The 20,555-nt window shown below is 36.2% G+C and overlaps 1 protein-coding gene across 50 annotated transcripts in view; it reads right to left on the bottom strand.

The window, feature by feature from the left end:
* Window positions 1-20,555, bottom strand: part of PCM1 (pericentriolar material 1) — a 101,619-nt gene that overhangs the window by 18,955 nt on the left and 62,109 nt on the right. For 27 of the 50 annotated variants that reach the window (XM_054561237.2, XM_054561243.2, XM_054561240.2 and 24 more), the window contains 6 exons: window positions 20,356-20,528; window positions 19,889-20,017; window positions 16,013-16,133; window positions 14,301-14,459; window positions 12,387-12,523; window positions 605-751 (listed from right to left, as the gene is read on the bottom strand). In XM_054561237.2, coding sequence (XP_054417212.2) covers window positions 605-751; window positions 12,387-12,523; window positions 14,301-14,459; window positions 16,013-16,133; window positions 19,889-20,017; window positions 20,356-20,528 — 866 coding nt within the window. The remainder of the gene's footprint in view (window positions 1-604; window positions 752-12,386; window positions 12,524-14,300; window positions 14,460-16,012; window positions 16,134-19,888; window positions 20,018-20,355; window positions 20,529-20,555) is intronic. The other 23 variants (XM_054561241.2, XM_054561242.2, XM_054561245.2 and 20 more) reach the window with 1 other exon arrangement.

Here is a 20,555-nt window from a genome sequence, read left to right as displayed (position 1 = left end):
CTATGCATTAAAGCCTTATATAGAAAGATGCTGAAATTCTGTTAAGCTTCCCTAAACTCTGTCCACATAAATTAGCAGTCCCCAACCTTTCTGGCACCAGGACCTGGTTTCACAGAAGACAACCTATGGTTGGGGGAAGGTTTCGGAATGATTCAAGCACGTTACATTGACTGACTGTGCCCTTTATTACATTGTAACATATAGTGAAATAATTATACAACTCACCATAATGTAGAATCAATGGGAGCCCTGAGCTTATTTTCCTGCAACTAGATGGTCTCATCTGGGGGTGATGGGAGACAGTGACAGGTCAGGAATTAGATTCTCATAAGGAGCATGTAACCTAGATCCCTCACACATGCAGTTCACAGTAGGGTTCACACTCCTACGAGAATCTAATGCTGCTGCTGATCTGACAGGAGGTGGAGCTCAGGTGGTAATGAGAGCCATGGGGAGGGACTGTAAATACAGATGAAGCTTTGCTCACTCTCCTGCTGCTCACCAGCCTGGGGGTTGGGGACCCCTGATATAAATGATCCCAAACTTCTGATGTCTATTCTTTGGAATCTGTAAACTTGTAAATCATACAAGTATAAACTCTTACCTGTAATATACTTCCAAGTTGTTTATGAAAGAACTTTACAAACTCTTTGCTCTCATCATTTTGCTGGGTAAGGGTCAAAACCATGCGCCTTACTGACGTCAGAAGCTGCGAGGAGCATACTTCATCCATGTGCTCCTGAGAAAAATCCTAGTTGGTTAGAATATAAACTTACCTATTGTTTAAAAAAAGAAAATCAATCCATATAATATAAAATGTTAATTTTTAATTTTCTTGCATAGATGCTCCTCAATTTTCAGATGTTTGTTTAGAAATATCCATTCATAAGAAAAGCCAAACTCCTACTTTATTCACACATATTGAGAGGTTTGGCAATTTTGACCCACGAAAGCAGATGATGGCCAGTAAAAGAACTGGCTGATCCAGTACTTTTCAGCACTTTCTTTCTGTACCTTTCTGTACCTTAAGGAGAACTATTCATACTAGTTTCCATTTTGCCAATCTTTCTGTTTTCAGTTCAGTTAATTTCAAATACTCTTACAAGCATACTCACCTTGTACCCAATTCCCTATTATTTTCTAACTCAGGGTTTCTCAACCTTCGCATTATTGACATCCTGTGCATTGTAGGATATTTAGCGTCATCCTGGCCTCTACCCACTAGATGCCAGTAACACCTCCTCCCTACACCACCTCGACAACTAAAAATATCTTTAGACACTTTGAAATGTCTTGAGGGTTAACATCACCCCCAACTTTCTTAACAAATCACTTCAGTCAAGTGTCTCTTCTTAAACTTCCTTAAGAAGCATGTGTGAGCTACAAAATAATATGAATCATGGTTAACTTTCTGAGGTTGAGTCCATAAATCATCGATATCAAGTAATCTCAAGGTTCTAATCCTTCTTATTCTACTAAATCCATTTAAGCAAATCCTATAACCTTTTCTCAGTTCAGTTTTCTCCCCCACCATACATATCTATAAAATGAGGGCGCCAAACTAGATGTTCAAGGTCCCATCTCAGTCTTAAGCTCATTTAAAATAACGTATGTGTCAAGACAGGTGATTTAAAAAAACAAACAAAAAAAACTGTCCCTGTCTGCAGAGAGTCAAATACTAGTGCAGGAGTCAGATATGTATATAAATAATCACTATAAGCTCCGTGCTGTCTGGTAGATAACACTTTTTTAACTGTAGGTATTCTTATTTATCACAAAATACAGTGGCTCACAGGAGACATTACTTACTGAATAAATAAATATTTTTAAAAAGCACCCACTAGGTGCTCTAAGGAGCTGTAGGAGCATACTGGAGGCAACAACAAATATTTCTGAACAAATATTTCTGAAGAAATATTTCAGCCAGGCAGAAAAGAGTGAAAGTATTTTACATCTTGGATAGACAAGACAACTTGTACAAACAGCTAATATGTGAAAAAGTAACAATAGATACAGAAAATGTTGAATAATGTGAAGTGAATGTACCTAGATGGAGAGCAGCTAGAGTGGGAAAGCACAACAGACCCAGCAGTGAAGTCGCTTGAAGACTAAGGAGTTTGGGTAGGATACGGCTTAGTAAAAATGCACTTCATGCCTATTACGACAGGTAGTCTAAGCAAAAGGTAAGAATATGAATTAAGGTTATGCTACCAGAAAGAAGAAAGTGAAGTGAAATTGATGACTCTGAGGAGGAGAATACATTTTTGACTCACTAGTGATGCCATAAAGAGAGTCAAGAAGTCTAACTCAGGTGACTGGGTGTAATGCTGCCTGGGTATAATTAACAAAGAAGTTCTACAGTCCTACAAAAAAAGTCAAGATCTGAAGTGAAATGAGACATCATAAATAATTAAAATCAGATTATTAGTTCTACTCTGTTTACTGTCCTCAGACACTTTTTGAAATGCTAAATTAGTATTTATTATTTCATTTCCTCATGAAATGAAATCACTTAAATCAGGGCTATACAGGTAAAGTGAGGAGGAACAATTTAGATTTTACACAAGGTGACAAGATAAGTGTTGTGATTTAGGTAACTCTAGATATGCTAGTAGTGCTTAAAAGGTCAAATGGAAAACCTATTAAATGAGTGTCACTAGCCACTTTAGCCAACTAAAATACCATTAATATTTCCTAATATCTTAGACATTTAAGAAAAATCACTTTTAAAAAATGTAATTCTTTTAAATTCAAGACTTTTTAAACATATCACAAACTCAAGATGATTTCTATTTCGCTCAAGTATTAAATATTTTATTGTATAACGGTTTCTGAGCAGATAGCATGTAACTTACGTAACTCTTCCATCAAATCAGACACAAAAAAGTAAAAACAATCAATTTCCTAACTGAAGGCTGCACTCCCTAAGCATAAAGATAAATCATTTAGGCTTTTTTTTTTTTTTAACCCTTATAAAGTAACTGTACATATCAAATAAATATTACTACAAGTATACCTATTCGTTTTTAAAAGACATGTTTACAAGTATTTATTGTACTATTAATGCTAAAATAAAAGTATAAAAGCAAAAAGGTAACACTTTAGGCCTAAGATGAAAGCAAGCAGTAACTAAGAAAATTTAAACCAATTCACTTGAGGCAATGGTTTCAAACTCTGAGATAAATATCTATATAAAAAATCTATATTCTTAAAATTTATAAGTATATTCTTTTATGGAAGGTAAATATATACATATATTTATAAGTAACAGGAAATAAATTCACAGAACACTTGGTAAAACTGATGTGTTTATGCCTTATCCCTCAAATTCTTTTTATCCAGTATCTTAAGTACTTCTTGGCTGTAGGTACTATGAGATACTACTCTAGGGGGGAGATACAAATAATTATGATCCTTTGTCATAAGTCTATAATGAAGGCATGAATCCAGTATCTCAGGAACAGTGAAGAGAGGAAGGAATTCTGCCTGTAAACACATGCAATAACACTTGGGCTGGCTCCTGAAAAACAGGAGAAACTGACAGAGAAAGAGGAGAAGGTCATTCTAGGTAAAGGACATAATGTGGGCGATGTGCCTTTTTCAATAATGTCAAGTAGGACACAAGGCTTAAGAAGCCAGACCAAGCTGTAAAAGGTTTTGTGAGTGATATTGAACCTGGTCTTTATCCTATGGGCCAGTTGTTTTCACACTTATAGCGTCTAAAGAGCTCAACTACAGTTGAGGGTTGAAGAGTCCAGTCATTTATTAATTCATTAATGTTTACTGAGTGTCTACAATATGCAAGTACTATTTTTGGACAGTGACCAAAAGAGATTAACATCTCAGACATCATGGATCTTGTATTTTAGCATGGAGAGGCAGACAAATATTACATAGGTTAAAGGTGGCATGCAAGCACTAAGCAGGTAAAGGATAAGGCAGAGGTTTACTCAGCAAAAGTTAACATTTGACCAAACAGCTGAGTTCAAGAAAACAAGCCACGCAGGTAGGTATCTGAAGGAAGAGCATTCTAGGCAGAAGTATTAGCAAGTGCCAAGGCCTGAGAAGTGCTAACAACTCTAGTAGGAGAGTTGAAAATTTAGAAGCAGCAGCAAAAGGACAGTAAGGCCATTTAGGAACTGTTGCAATTGCCCAGAACAAGGCTAAGTGTTTCTGTTTTTACATGGAATAATCTGGACACTATCAGCTGACTTTTTCCTCTCAGCTGCAAAGTCAGATACAGAGAAAGCAGTTTCTACAGGTACTTTCTCAAAGATCTCTCTTCTCTCAAAACATTCCTAAAAAAAGCAATTACTTCTGCTGAGGGAAGAAATATATTGGAAGCAATTCTCTGTGGTACATGTCTTACAAAGAAAAGTATGAGTACATTATAAGAAACTAGCCCAGTGACAACGTATTTTGTAGTTTACCATATCTGGATGAAAAGAAAACGATTACTTTCCACTTCTAATTGTTGAAATTTCCATTTTAAATTAGAATGTAATGAGTGCCATCTCAGAAAGAAGTCCTGTCTTCCTATTCCATTTGTTGTACATGTCTCCATCTGCCCTGATCAATGTTATTAAATAAAATTAATAGTACTGCTTACCAGTCTGATACTATCAATGTTGATGGGAATATAAACTGGTTAGTTTCTCTGAAGAAAAATTAGCTTGTCTCAAAAGCTTTAAAAATGTTTATGACCTTTGAACTAAAAATTTTATGTCTAAAAATTGTTTCTAGAGAAACAGATTATCTTCAATCACTGAAGAAGTGTTTGTAATAGTGGAAAAGAAACCAGAATAAACACAAATATTTAACAACAGGCACTGAAAAAATAATTAATAGAAAATTGTATTTTATGACTACTTGACCTCATAGCAGCCATCAACATAACTAACTCCTTGCAGTCCTTCTTGGTCAACTCTGGCTCTGCTTTTGTACAACTTACAAATGCTGAATCACCTGGTCCCACATCCCAGTTGAAGGCCCCTTTCTATTCTCAAATCAAATGCCCTGGCTTCAGGCAGCAGCTATATGCTATAATCTACCTTATGTCTATCTCCAGCTGTGCCTGGAATTAGCTGAGTAACCAAATGACTACTTGACCTCTCTACGATTGTCTAAAAGACAGTTCAATTTTAAAGTCCAAAATAAAACTCTTGGCTGGCACGGTGGCTCGAGCCTACAATCCCAGCACTTTGGGAGGCCCAGGTGGGTGCATCACTTGAGGCCAGTGTGGTCAACATAGGGAAACACCATCTCTACTAAAAATACAAAAAACAAGCCGGGCATGGTGACAGGCACCTGTAGTCCCAGATACTTGGGAGGCTGAGGTGGGAGAATCGCTTGAACCCAGAAGGCAGAGGTTGCAGTGAGCTGAGATCGCGCCACTGCATTCCCGCCAGGGTGATAAGAGTGAGCCTCTGTCTCAAAAAAAAAAAAAAACCCCCAAAAAACAGAGCTCTTCACCTCCTTCTCCCAAGCCTTCTTCATTTCAGTAAATCGTATTTCCTCCCAGCCAGTTTTCTCTTTCCCTCGACACTCTAACCATTAGTAGGACCTACTGATTTCCTAACTATATCCCAATTATGTATTTCTTTATCACCACCCTTATCTAAGCCGCTATCATTTCTCTTCTGGTCTCACTGCACTCCTGATCCCCTTATAATCAATTTTCTAAAAACAAGCCAGACTTTGTTTCTCTGCTTAAAACCTTCTAGGAGTTTCCCTTCAAACTCTGAGCAAAGTCCAAACTTCTAATCATGGCCTGTAATATTTTATACAATTAGCCCTTGCCTCCCTTTCAACTTAGTCTCATACAAATATCCTCCAACCATATAGGCTTTCCCTCTAGTTCCTTCAACATGCAAAGCTAATTCCTACCTTAAGGCCAGTGCACTGTCTGGAATGATCCTGGTTTACACTGGCTCCTTAGTCACGTCTCTACTTAAATGTTCCCTCATTAGAAGCTTTCCCTGATCATCCAATATAAAACAGACACCACCATATGGCCAAATTTTAATTCTGTGCATGGCCTGTATCATTAACTGATAAACAGTTACTTATATGTCTTTTATTTACTTATGTTATTTCAGAGTGTATTCCCACTCTAGCATGCAAGCTCCATGAGAGCAAAGGCCTTGTTCACTGCTAGGTCTGCCAAACCTGGCATTAAGTAGGCATTTTATAAATATTTTGGAATGAATGTTGTGGATCCATTACAAAAAAAGGCAGGGGTGGAGCAAGATGGCAGAACAGAAGCCTCCACCAATCATCTTCCCCTTCTGGAACACCAAATTTTAACAACTACACACAAAAAAAGCACCATTATAAGAATAAAAACCAGGTGAGCAATCATGGTACCTGCTTTTAACTTTGTATTGCTGAAAGGGACACTGAAGAGGGTAGGAAAGACCTTCTTGAATTGCTGACGCCACCCCTCCCCCAACCCCAGGCAGCAGGGACTGCAGCAATGCAAGTGACTCCTTCTGCTTGAGGAGACGAGAGCAAGGAGTAAAAAGGACTTTGTGTTGCATCTTGGATACCAGCTCAGCCACAGCTACAACAGGGCACAGGCAGAGTCGTGAGGTCCCCATTCCAGGCCCCAGCTCCAAGATGACATTTTTAGACACACTCTGGCCCAGAAGGAAACCCACTGCCTTAAATGGAAGGACCCAGTCCTGGAAGGATTAATCTTGGCTTAATCTTAACCTGCTGACTAAAGAGCCCTTGAACCTTGAATAACTGACAGTGATACCCATGTAGTATGCCATGGGCCTTGGGTGAGACTCAGAGATGTTCTGGCTTCAGGTGAGATCCAATGTATACTGAGCTGTGATGGCTATGGTGAAAGATTCCTTCTCCGTGAGAAAAGGAGAGGAAAAAGGGGACTTTGTCTTGCGCCTTAAGTACCAGTGCGATCACAGTGGGGTAGAGCACCAAGCAGGCTCCTGGGATCCGCAATTCAAGAACTTGGCTCCTGGACAGCATTTCTGGACCTGCCCTGGGCCAGAGGAGAGCCCACTACCCTGAAGGGTGAGTCCCAGGTCTGGCAGCATTCACCATAAGCTGACTAAAAAGCCCTTGGGCTTTAAATGAATATTAGCAGAACTCATGGGCCAGTGGTCGTGGTGGTAGCCACCAGGAGAGACTCCTCTGCCTATGGAAAGCAGAGGTAAGAGTGGGAAGGACTTTGTCTTGTGGTTTAAAGGCCAGCTTAGCCACAGTAGGACAGAATACCAGGTAGTTTTCTAAGCTCAAGGACAGTATCTGTGGACCCATTAGGGACCTGGGGGAACTCACTGCCCTGAAGGGAAAGACACAAACCTGGCTGGCTTCCCCACCTGCTAATGGTAGGAGCCCTAGGGCCTTGAGTGAATTTAGGCAAATTTAGGTGGTAGCCAGGTAGTGGTTACAGAGGGTCTTGGGCAAGCCCCAGTGCTGTGCTGTGCTGGCTTTAGGTATGACCCAGCACAGTCACAGTGGTAGTCACCAAAGCGGTGCCTCCATCACCCCATCTCCATCCAGCTCCAGGCATTTCAACACAGAGATTCCATTTATTTGAGAGAAAGTAAAGGAAGAGAACAGAAGTCTCCGCCTGGTAATTCAGAGAATTCTTCTGGCTCTTATCCAAAATCACCAAAGTGGTATACCTCTATGAGTCTGCAAAAAGCACAGTGTTTTTGGGCTTGGGACCCAAGTCCCTTTGAATACCTGAAAAGCTTTCCCAAGAAGAATGGGCACAAACAAGCCCAGACTGTGAGGCCTACAAGAAATATGTAACTCTTCAATGCCCAGACACCGACAAACATCCACAAGCATGAAGACCATACAGAAAATCACCACCTCAACAAAGGGACCAAATAAGACACCAGTGGGCCAATCCTGGAGAAAGAGAGATATGTGACCTTTCAGACAGAGAATTCAAAATAGCTGTCTTGAGGAAACTCAAAGAAATTCAAGATAACACAGGAAGGGAATTCAGAATTTTTTTTTTTTTTTTCAGACAGAGTCTTGGTCTGTCACCCAGGCTAGAGTGCGGTGACACAATCTCGGCTCACTGCAACCTCCACCTCCCGGGTTCAAGCGATTCACCTGCCTCGGCCTCCCAAGCAGCTGTCATTATAGGTGCGTACCACCATGTCCAGCTATTTTTTTTTTTTTGTATGTTGTAGTAGAGGCGGGGTTTCACCGTGTTGGCCAGGCTGGTCTCAAACTCCTGACCTCAAGTGATCACCCCCCTCAGCCTCCCAAAGTGCTGGGATCACAGGTATGAGCCATAGCGCCTGGCTGAGAATTCAGAATTCTATATTCATAGATAAATTTAATAAACAGATTGAAATAATTTAAAAGAATCAAGCAGAAATTCTAGAGCTGAAAAACACAACTGACATACTAAAGAATGCATCAATCTCTTAATAGAATTGATCAAGCTAAAGAATTAGCTTGAAGACAGGCTCTTTGAAAACACACAACTTGAGGAGACAAAAGAAAAAAAAGTAAAACACAATAAAGCGCACCTACAGGATCTGGAAAATAACCTCAACAGGACAAATCTAAGTTATTGACCTTAAAGAGGGGGTAGACAGAGACAGAGGTAGAAAGCTTAACAACATTCAAGTACAAGAAGGTTACAGAAAACCAGGATAGTTTAATCCAAATAAGACTATCTCAAGGCATTTAATAATCAAACTCCGAAACATCAAGGATAAAGAAAGGACCCTAAAAGCAGCAAGAGAAAAGAAACAAATAACATACAATGGGGTTCCAATATATCTGGCAGTAGACTTGTCACTAGAATCCTTACAGGTCAGGAGAGAGTGTCATGACATGTTTCAAGTGCTGAAGGAAGAAAACTTTTACCCTAGAATAGTATATCCAGCAAAAATATCCTTCAAACATGAAGGAGAAATACCTTCCCAGACAAAAGCTGAGGGATTTCATCAACACCAGACCTGTCTGACAAGAAATACTAAATACTTTATTTCCATCTAAAAGAAGACATTAATGAGCAGTAAGCTATCGTCTGAAGGTACAAAATTCACCAGTAATAGAAAGTACACAGAATATTATAACACTGTAATTGTGGTGTGTAAACTACTCTTAAGTGGAAAGACAAAATGATAAACCAATCAAAAATAGTAACTACAACAACTTTTCAAGACATGGTACAATAAGATATAAAGAGAAACAACAAAAAGTTAAAAAGCAGGGGAACAAAGTTAACATTTACATAAGTTTTCATTTTGTTTGTTTGTTTATGCAATCAGTGTTATCAGTTTAAAATACTGAGTTATAAGACAGCATTTACAATCCTCATGGTAACCTGAAATCCAAAAACATACACATAACAGATACGAAAACAGTGCATGTTAAAAAACAAGAAAAGCATGAGCAAACCAAACCCAAAATAGAAGAAATAATAAAGATCAAAGCAGAAATACATGAAAGTGAAATAAAATACAAAAGAGCAACGAAACAAAAAGTTGCTATTTTAAAAGATATATAAAATTGGCAAACCATTAACCAGACTAAGAAAAAAAGATAAAAAACCCAAATAATATCAGAGATGAAAAAGGAGACATTACAACCAATACCTCCGAATTCAACAATACATTAAAAAGATGATCCATCATGACCAAGTGGGATTTATCCCAGGGATGCAAGGATGGTTCAACATAGGTAAATCAATCAATGTAATACATCATATCAACAGAATGAAGGACAAAACCCATAGGATCATTTTAACTGATGCTGAAAAACCATTTGATAAAATTCAACATCCTTTCGTGATAAAAGCCCTCAAAAAACTGGGTATAGAAGAAACATACCTCAACATACTAGAAGCCATATACAACAGACCCATAGCTAGCATCATACTAAATGGGGAAACACTGAAAGCCATTCCTTTATGATCTGAAACACAACAAGGATGTCCACTTTCACCACTGTTATTCAACATAGTACTGGAAGTCCTAGCTAGAGTAATCAGACAAGAGAAAGAAATAAAGGGAATCCAAATTGGAAAGGAAGAATCAAATTATCCTTGTTTGTATATGATATATATATAATCTTATACTTGGAAAAGCCTAAAGACTCCACAAGAATACTATGAGAACTGATCAACAAATTCAGTAAAGTTGCAGGATACAAAGTCAACACACAAAAATCAGTAGCATTTCTATATGCCACCAGTAATCTCATTTACAACAGACACAAGTAAAATTAAATACCTAAGAATTAACCAAATAAGTGAAAGATCTCTACAATGAAAACTATAAAACACTGATTAAAGAAATTTAAAAAGACACAAAAATGGAAAGATATTCCATGTTCATGGATTGGAAAAATCAATATTGTTAAAATGTCTGTACCCCCCAAAGCAATCTACAGATTCAATGCAATTGTGATCAAAATACCAATGACATTCTTCACAGAGAAAAAAGAATCCTAAAATTTATATGGAACCACAAAAAAAGCTCAGAATAGCCAATGCTATCTTGAGCAAAAAGAACAAAGCTGGAAGAATCACATTAACCTGCCTTCAAATTATACCACAGAGCTATAGTAACCAAAACAGCGTGGTACTGGCATACAAACAACAGAAACACAGACTGATAGAACAGAACAGAGAACCCAGAAACAAATCCACATAGCTACAATAAACTCATTTTCAACAAAGGTGCCAAGAACATACATTGGGGAAAAGACAGTCTCTTCACAATAAATGGTGCTGGGATAACTGGATATACATATGCAGAAGAATGAAACTAGACCTCTATCTCTCACCATATACAAAAGTCAAATCAAAATGGATTAAAGACATAAATCTAAGACCTCATACTATGAAACTATTACATGAAAACAGTGGGGAAACTCTGCAGGACATTGGTCTGGGCAAAAATTTCTTAGTAATACCCCACAAGCGCTGGCAACCAAAGCAAAAGTAGACAAATGGGATCACATCAAGTTAAAAAGCTTCTGCATAAGAAAAGAAACAAACAACAAAGTGAAGAGACAACCCACAGAATGAGAGAAAATATGTGCAAACCATCCATCTAACAAGGGATTAATAACCAGCATATATAAAGAGTTCAAACAACTCTATAGGAAAAAAATCTAATAATCTAATTTAAAAATGTGCAGAAGATCTGAATACACATTTCTCAAAATATGACATACAAATGGCAAACAGGCATATAAAAGGTGCTCAACATGATCACAGAAATGAAAATCAAAACTACAACAAGAAATCATCTCACCTCTGTTAAAATGGCACTTATCCCAAAGACAGGCAATAATAAATGCTGGCAAGGATGTGGAGAAAAGGGAACTCTCATACACTGCTGGTGGGAATGTAAATTAGTACAACCCCTCTGGAGAACAGTTTGGAAGTTGCTCAAAAAATCGAAAATACAGCAAGAGCTACCATATGATCCAGCAATCCCACTGCTGGGTATATACAGAAAAGAAAGGACATCAGTGTATTAAAGGGGTATCTGCACACTCATGTTTGTTGCAGTACTGTTCACAACAACCAAGATTTGGAAGCAACCTAAGTGTCCATCAACAGATGAACAGATAAAGAAAATGTGGTACAGACACACAATGGAGTACTATTTAGCCATAAAAAATAATGAGACCTTGTCATCTGCAACAACGTGGATGGAACTGGAGGTCATTATGTTAAGTGAAGTTAGCCAGGCACAGAAAGACAAACTTCATATGTTCTCACTTACTTGTGGGAGCTAAAAATTAAAACAATTTAACTCATGGAGATAAAGTGTACAAGGAAGGTTACCAGAGGCTATGAAAGGTAGTAGGGAATAGGGAAGATAGTTAATGGATACAAAAAGTAGTTGGAACGAATGAATAAGATCTATTATTTAACAGCACAACAGGGTGACTACAGTCAATAATTTAATTATATATTTTAAAATAACTAAAAGAGTATAACTGGATTGTTTGTAACACAAAGGTTAAATGCTTGAGGGGACGGATACCCCATTTACCATGATGTGATTATTACATATTGCATGCCTATATCAAACTATTTCATGTACCCCATAAATATACACACCTACTATATACTCACAAAAACTAAAAATAAAATAAAGGTGATAAATCCTGAAAAAATGCAGTAGAAAAATAATGATCTAGAAAGAAGTTTATGATATAGTAAATGAAAAAGGCGGAATATGCACATGTGTACAAAATATTACTGAAAGGTTCACAGAATGTTGGTAGGGTGAAAAAATTATGGGTGACAGCTTTTTTTGTTGTTGTTTACCTATACCATTGAACTTTATCACAATAAGGTCTTTTGTATGAATTAAAAAACAAAACACAGAAAGTTTTGTTTATTTTTTAAAATAATTGCTTACCTTCAAAAAAGGAATGACTTCTTTCATAATTGCTTTAATTTGCCGGTCCAGCTGCTGAGTATCAATTCTAGGACATGGGATGGTAGAAACTTCACTTACAGGTTGTTGTGAACTATGATTTTCAATAACGGGAGTTTCTAATTTTTAAAAAGAAAATACATTAGCATAACAAAGCCTATTATATATACATATACGCCTTTATGTTGAAATTTGAAAAATATTAAGTTTGATGATTTTATGCTAACATAAATAATAAAAAGAAACATGTTTGTAGTTTTAGCACCCCATCAATTAAAATAAAGTAGTAATAAAACCACTATTAGATATCACATATTTAAATTTTTTGCATAGAATTATTATTACTTCTAATCAATAAAAAATATACCTTCAAAATCTAATACCTGAAACCAAAAAATTCTAGAAGATAACACTGGAAAAACCCTTACAGACACTGGCTTAGGCAAAGACTTCATGACCAAGAACCCAAAAGCAAATGCAACAAAAACAAAGATAAACAGATGGAACTTAAACTAAAAAGTTTCTGCACAGCAAAAGAAATAATCATCTGAGTAAACAGACAACCCACAGAGTGTGAGAAAGTCTTTGTAAACTATGCATCTGACAAAGGACTAATACCCAGAATCTGCAAAGAACTCAAACAAATCAGAAAAAAAAAAAAAAAATCCCATCAAAAAGTGGGCTAAGGCCAGGTGTGATGTCTCACAGTTGTAATCCCAGCACACTGGGAGGCTGAGGTGGGCAGATCACTTGAGACCAGGAGTTCAAGACCAGCCTGGACAATATGCTGAAATCCCATCTCTACTAAAAATACAAAACTTAGCTGGGCATGGTGGCACATGCCTATAATCCCTGCTACTCGGGAGGCTGAGGCATGAGAATCACTTGAGCCTGGTAGGCAGAGGATGCAGTGAGCTGAGATTGTGCCACTGCATTGCAGCCTGGGCAACAGAGCAAGACTGTGCTCAAATTAAAAAAAAAAAAAAAAAAAAAAAAAAAAAGTAGTCGTAGTAGGCTAAGGAATATAGACAATTCTCAAAAGAAGATACACAAATGGCCAAAAAACTTTTTGGTGATGTTGAGTGAAAAAATGCTCAACATCACTAATTATCAGGAAAATGCAAATCAAAGCACAAACTACAATGTGATACCATACTACTCCTGCAAGAATAGCCGTAATTTAAAAATAAAAAAATAATAGATGTTAGTGTGGATGTGGTAAAAAGGGAACACTTTCACACTGCTGGTGGGCATGTAAACCAGTACAACCACTATGGAAAACAGTATGAAGATTCCTTAAACAACTGAAAGTAGATCTACCATTTGATCCAGCAATCTCACTACTAGGTATCTGCCCAGAAGAAAAGAAGTCATTATATGAAAAAGATACTTGCACGTGCATGTTTATAGGAGCACAATCTGTAGTTGCAAAATATGGAACCAGTCCAAATGTCCATCAATCAACGAGTAGACAAAGAAAATGTGGTATATGTATATTTGTGTAGATAGACAGATATATTTATTTATACACCACAGCATACTACTTAGCCATAAAAAGGAACAAAGTAATGGCATTTGCAGCCATCTGGGTAGAGTTGGAGACCATTAATCTAAGTGATGTAACTCAGGAATGGAAAACCAAACATTGCATGTTCTCACTCATAAGTGGTAGCTAAGCTATGAGTATGCAAAGGCATAAGCAGGATACAGTGGACTTTGGGGTTTCAGGGGAAAGGGTGGGAAGGGGATGAGGGATAAAACAATACACACTGGGTACAATGTATACTTCTCAGGTGATGGGTGCACCAAAATCTCAGAAATTACCACTAAAGAACTTATTCATGTAACCAAACACCACCTATTCTCCAAAAACCTACTGAAAACAAAAATATATACCTTCTAAATCATTAACTGTAGTACTTGCACCAGCACCATCTCCAGCCTCAATAATCCTGCAGGTGCATCTCATATTTGAGTTACTTTCAGCCTCAGTCTTCATACGCTCATATTCCCTCATTCTGGCTAATGCTTGATCTAAGTGAATCACAGTGTTACCTACATTTGGAACAAAAATATTTTTTGAGTATGTAAAAGTGAACTTTTTCATATATTCCTCAAATGCACTAATAAAATGTCCAAACAAAAGGAAGGAAAATTAGCTTTAACAAGTTCTACACACTATACTACTTGAGCACTTTATTTACATTATCACACTTATTTAATCCTTAAAATAATCCTGTATAGTAGATGACATTACTTTCATTTGCAGAAAACTTAAGTAACTTGCTCAAGGCTTCACAGACAGTTCAATGTAGGAACAAGGATTTAAACTTAGTTATCAAACTCCGAAGCCCATATTTATTTCATTACATTTTGTTGTTTCATTTAAACAATACAAGTAAATTCCAAAATGTCATGCAAATTCCGATGAAAACAATGCAACCTAAAACAAGCAAATTAGGTAAGAAAAAGGCCTATCAATGAAATTTCCCAATTCTATGTCTACTTCAGACACAGCTACTGGTGCAGGGTTGTAAGAAAAAAAAAATACCAGTAAATGAGAGAAAATACGAAGGAGTCAAAGTATTCTGGCAACTCAGAAAGGGAGGGACAACCTAAGGGGAGAGGGTTAGCAGGCCACACGGTAATTTTTCTCTGTAATGGGATGAACTCAATGTAGACCCAAATAAGCATTTACTTAGAGGTCAGCTAAGGCTCAGAGTCCTCAATAATTACAATAAGCAAAAGGAAGACTTTTGTTCTGGCGAACAGTAGAAATGTAATGATAGGGCAGGGCTAAGTCCTTTTCTTTATAGTGGAAAAATACCTTTGAAATAATCTAAGTCTTCTCTTCATCACGTGAACAAACACTAGAGTAACAGGACATTACATTATTTTATCAACTAAGCACCTTGGATGGCAGAATGACTGAATTCTCAAGTTATCTCTGATTGGCCACAGTCTAGAAACGTATAAAGTATCTATATATTTTTCTTTTCCTTAAATTTCCTTTCCAAGTCTAGGACTCGAGTTTTTTCTCCATTGCAGCCAGGCAACCCTCTAAACCTTTGTTTTACAGCTGATGGGAGAGGGGGAAAAAAAAAAACCCAAACAAAAAAAAAAAAACCAACCAAAACCATGTGCTATGCCTGAGAATTACTTGAGGTTTTCACTACAGGTTATTTAAGAAATCTGACTGCTTAACTCAAATTACAAAGTTAACATTTTTATTAAAAATATGATTAGATGAGGCCTGAATTGTTCCCATGAATTAACTAAATGACCTTAAAAGGTGACCTTTCCTTTAAGGAAAAGGAAATTAACATTTTCTGAACTCAAGCAAGTAAGTTACATTATATTTTCACAAGAACATAGCAAGATAGGTTAAGATTCCCATTTCCTTAGTATATGCAGAGTCAAAAATGTTGGATGATTTGCCCACAGGGTTAAGAGTCAGAAGATCCTTGATTTTAGACTGATAGATAATTAAGTCCACATTCTTTCAACCACACACACTTCGCTAGGCTTGTTTCCTTATCAACGCCAGTTCAAAGACTGGACCAGATCAACTTAAAGTTGTTTCTAAGATTATAAAAAATTCTGCTTACCTAGATCATCTGTTGCAAAAGGCTCAAAATTTGATGATACAGACAGGACACTAACATTATCAGCATCATTTTGCTCACTTATTTTATGTGTTTCTCTTTCAAAGTTCTTCTCAAAAGTTTCCTAAGTTACAGTAAAACAAACAAAAATCACTAATACTTCTTTTAAGAATTTCATATTAATAATCTAACAGAGATAACTATTTACATAAAACTGTACACTTAAAAGATATTCGTAAGTTTCCTCAGTATTCTGTCCAAACAAGATAATATAACCAAAGTTATTAAACGCTGAATACAGAGTCACAGAGAACAGTAATATAAGTAGCCTTGCAGAATACTTATTATGTAGATAAACATACACAAAGACAGCTACTGATTAAATTCTAATTTGGCAAAGTTAACATTTTAAATTATTTCTATACTCTCAGGGACATTCTCCTATCTCCAAATGCTAACAATGTCTAGTAGCTTACTCTACCTGGTTGTCTCACATCAGAAAAAAAAAAAAATCACAACATAATTTGCATTTTTTAAAAATAAACTTTATTGAACTATAATTTATATACAATGCACTCAACTTTAAATGTACAGTTTGATGAGTTTTGACAAATGTATACACTCATGTAACCAGATTCCCTAAAGATAAAGACCATTTCCACTGCCCCAGGACGCTTCTTCACAACCCTCTACAGTCATTCTCCACCACACCCTACTCCTGATTTCTATCACTGTAGATCAGTTCTGCTGGTTGTAGAACTTCATACAAATGGAACTAGCCAATATACACTCTTCATTGTCTGACTTCTTTCACTTAGTATGTTTCTGAAATGAATCCATGTTGTGTGTTTCAGAAGTTCATTATTTTTTAATGGCTGCATAGTATTCCACTGTATAGATATACCACAGTTTGTTTATCCATTTATCTCTTGATGCTTCAGTTTGAGGCTATCATGACTAAAGATGCTATGAACATTAATGTGCAAGTGTTTTTGTGATGCATATTTTCATTTCTCTTGGATGAATACCTAGAAGAGAAATTGCTGGGTCACATGCCACATTTATGTTTATAAGCAACTGCCAAACTGCTTTCCAAGTGGTTGTGCAATTTTACATTCTCATAAGGACTGTGAGAGTTCCAACTGTTCCACATTCTCACCAACACTTCTTATTGTCAATCTTTTCATTTTAGCCATTCTTGATGTGAAGTGGTATTTTCTGTGGCTTTAATTTGCATATTAGCCATTCATGTATCTTCTTTCATTAAGTGCCTGTTCAAATCTCTTGCCCAGTTTTTACTGAGTTGTCCTACAACTGAGTTGTAAGCTTTACACAGTCTATATATCAGACAGTTGTCAGATATATATACTGGGATTATTTTCCCATAACAGTATCTTTTGAAAAGCAGAAAATTCCTATTTTTGTCAAGTCTAATTTATTAATTTTTTCTTTTATAGTTAGTGCTTTCTCTGTCCTAAGGAAACTTGGCCTATGTCAAGGTCATAATTTTCTCCCATTTTCTTTTAAAAGTTTTAATAGTGTTGGCTTTTACAAGACTTTAGGTCATTTCAAATTAATTTTGTGTATAGTGTGATGGTGGTAGGGTGTCTCACTTATATTTTGATTATGACATTTTACAGTTGTGTTCTTTCCCTTAACTATTGATCTTTTTAAAGTTTCCTATCTTCAATTATGAAATCAAAGATTTGTCCCTGATTAAAGGAAATTTAGATATTAAGGAACATATTTTAGATATAGGAAAACCATTTTTTTCCTCTTTCAAGTAAGACTTGATGTGCTTCAAGTCTTTAAGACAGATGTGCTTTTACCATTTTATTATCATCAGGAGCAGGAGACACAAAGTGTGTTTTCTCCTTCCTAAACCTCAATGTCTCCACTCCATCCTCCTTGACTTACAACTCCCAGATACCCAGTTTCACTTTCATTTGTCTCTTCCCTGGGCAAGAGAGGTATCTCTTACACATCTTAATATACGTTTGTAAAACCTCCAAAAATGAAGCTCAAGAAGCATAGAAGCATCTAGAGAATGAGGCTCTAAATCTGTCCAATACAAAAAACACCACATGGCTATTTAAATAAAATTTAAAATTTAGTTCCTCAGTCACAACAGCTATACTTCAAGTACTTGCTAGCCACATGTAGCTAATGGCTACAGCATTAGACAATGCAGACATAAAACAATTCCATCACTATAGAAAGTTCTACTGGACACTGCTGCTTCAGATCTGTGAGTATCAACACTGGATATTGTGGTTGATATCTGCTGACTAAATGGCATTAGTAAAGGGAAGATGTTGACCTTAATGCTGAATTTAAGTTTTGGAAGAAATATCAAAGAACTGATTTAGTTACTTAATTAAAAGTAATACTAAATACAATTACTATCCCAAGTCCTTACTTATCAAGTAGTACAGCACCTTTAAATTTCATTTAACTTTAAAACCTTCTTAGGTTAACTTTATCCTAAACTGTAGCTCAACTTTCAAAATGTGCTATCGATGGTGCAAACCAATGTGCTCCAATCTCTTAAAATAAATGGAAGTAATGCTGCCTGTATGAAACTTGGATAAAAGTGAAAGCACTGGAATTAAGGATATAAAATTATTGAAAAATACGTCTAGGAATGGAGACTGTTCATTCTCTCTCAAGCGATTTCAATGCCCAATAAACGTTAATATAATTTAACATCTATTTTTAATGTATTCAAGCAGATCGCATTTCATTTCCCACAAAAAGGAATACACAATTTTCAATTAGTTATAACAATCCAAAGGAGCAAACACTGACACTAATTTACATTTCACATTGCAAAGTTAATGTAGTTTTTAGACACAGGTTTATGTTATAGTACTAAAGGAGTCAGAGTCCAGTGGGAAAACATTTTAAACAGAAAAGATGAGCTGGGGAAGTATTATTTTAAACACGAGTAGAAGTCAAAGAGCAAAAATTCAGAAATTACTGTATCTGAAGAGGCAAGACAATCCTTTGAGAAAACACTGGCTTCAGAAAAAACTTAGTATTAACACTTCAACAAAAGGCAGAAACAGTAACTTCCAACTCTCTACCTATAGCTGATATTTGCTAAATCAACTATGGAACTCTCACCCACGTATCTCTAGGTGCTAGAGCTGTCATAAAAAAGGAATGTATTTGCTATCCCATGACCACATGTAATATTTTACAATAAAATCAAGGCCTGAACCTTGAAATAGGTGATTCCGAAACACCTAGCACATTATCTCCTCAGTATACTAGCAGTTTTATCACTGTTATTCAATCAACGATGTGCTAAGTGCTATTTGGAGGACACAGCTTACTGAATTTATACCATTCTCCTTAGCACTCTTCTCCATTTCCAGGTCCTTTTTACTCTATTCAAAATTTTCTCCATCAATTAGAATACATTAAATTACAATTTTTTTCCTAGAAGACTTTCTTTTGTCTAGGCTTTTTTTTTTTTTTTAACCCAAAGACCTGATTTATCCTGTATTTATTCATTCAAGCGTTTTTACTATAATCTGATTGCTGTCTGTTTTACTGAATGTCTTAAATAAATACAACATACATTTGCAAATGTCTTTTAAGAGTCAGCCCCTATATTGGGTAATAACAACATAAATATGGCTATCTCAGACCTCATAATCTATCATACATACATAATTTTTGGTGTTTGCTACCATATTTTGATTGCATATTATATCTCGCCCTCAAAATAAAATAACACATTATACCCAAGTTTTAAAAAAAGCTGAAAATCAAATATATTAGGTCTACCTACAATTTGACAATGACCTATTTAACTTTTATTTACTGCATACTAAAATTATATCTACAATTCACTAATCATTATCAGCTTACATCATCAGTAGTAGCAAGGCTTTCACTAGGAGTAAGTTCTGAGTTTGATGCTATCCAAGTACCAGAGTTTACTGACTTTACATTTTCTCCTTTTTCATGGCTCTCAGAAATATGTCTGGATACTATGTCCTAAATAAGAAAATAAGATCATCATTTATATAAAACATACATGCTTAATCATTCATTTATATTACAGATTCAAAAATAAAAGCAGATGGAAGGAAAAATGTACTCTTTCTACCCTCACAGGTTAAGTGTGAGGAAGTAGACAAAACACTGAAAAAGTACTCAAAAAAATACTTTAATGCTACTTAAGCTATACAAAAATTTTAAATAAAATGTCAAGAAAGCACATAGAGAACAGATGAAAATTCACATGGTACATGCTTCAGTCTAAGACAGCAACCAGAGATAATCATGAAGAAGGTGTTAATAGGGTAGGAAAAATTATGTTAGGTACCAGATACCTGCAATGCATATAAAGCCCTCTGTCTCAAGTAGTCTGTGTTTAGTAGCTGAAGCTCATGGAAGAGTTCAATAAGAAAATGTGGACGAGATTCATTTTGAGAAATTAATGTAGCTACTTCAGAATAAATAGTATCTCGCAAAGCTTCAAACATGGAAAAATCACTCCCAGTTTCTGGAATACATAAAAGACCAGAAAGTT

Source organism: Pongo abelii, chromosome 7 (genome assembly GCF_028885655.2).
Source record: "Pongo abelii isolate AG06213 chromosome 7, NHGRI_mPonAbe1-v2.0_pri, whole genome shotgun sequence".
Classification (NCBI taxonomy): domain Eukaryota; kingdom Metazoa; phylum Chordata; class Mammalia; order Primates; family Hominidae; genus Pongo; species Pongo abelii.
The sequence above is the reverse complement of the archived record's forward strand: the minus strand, read 5'-3'. Positions and strand labels throughout refer to the sequence as shown.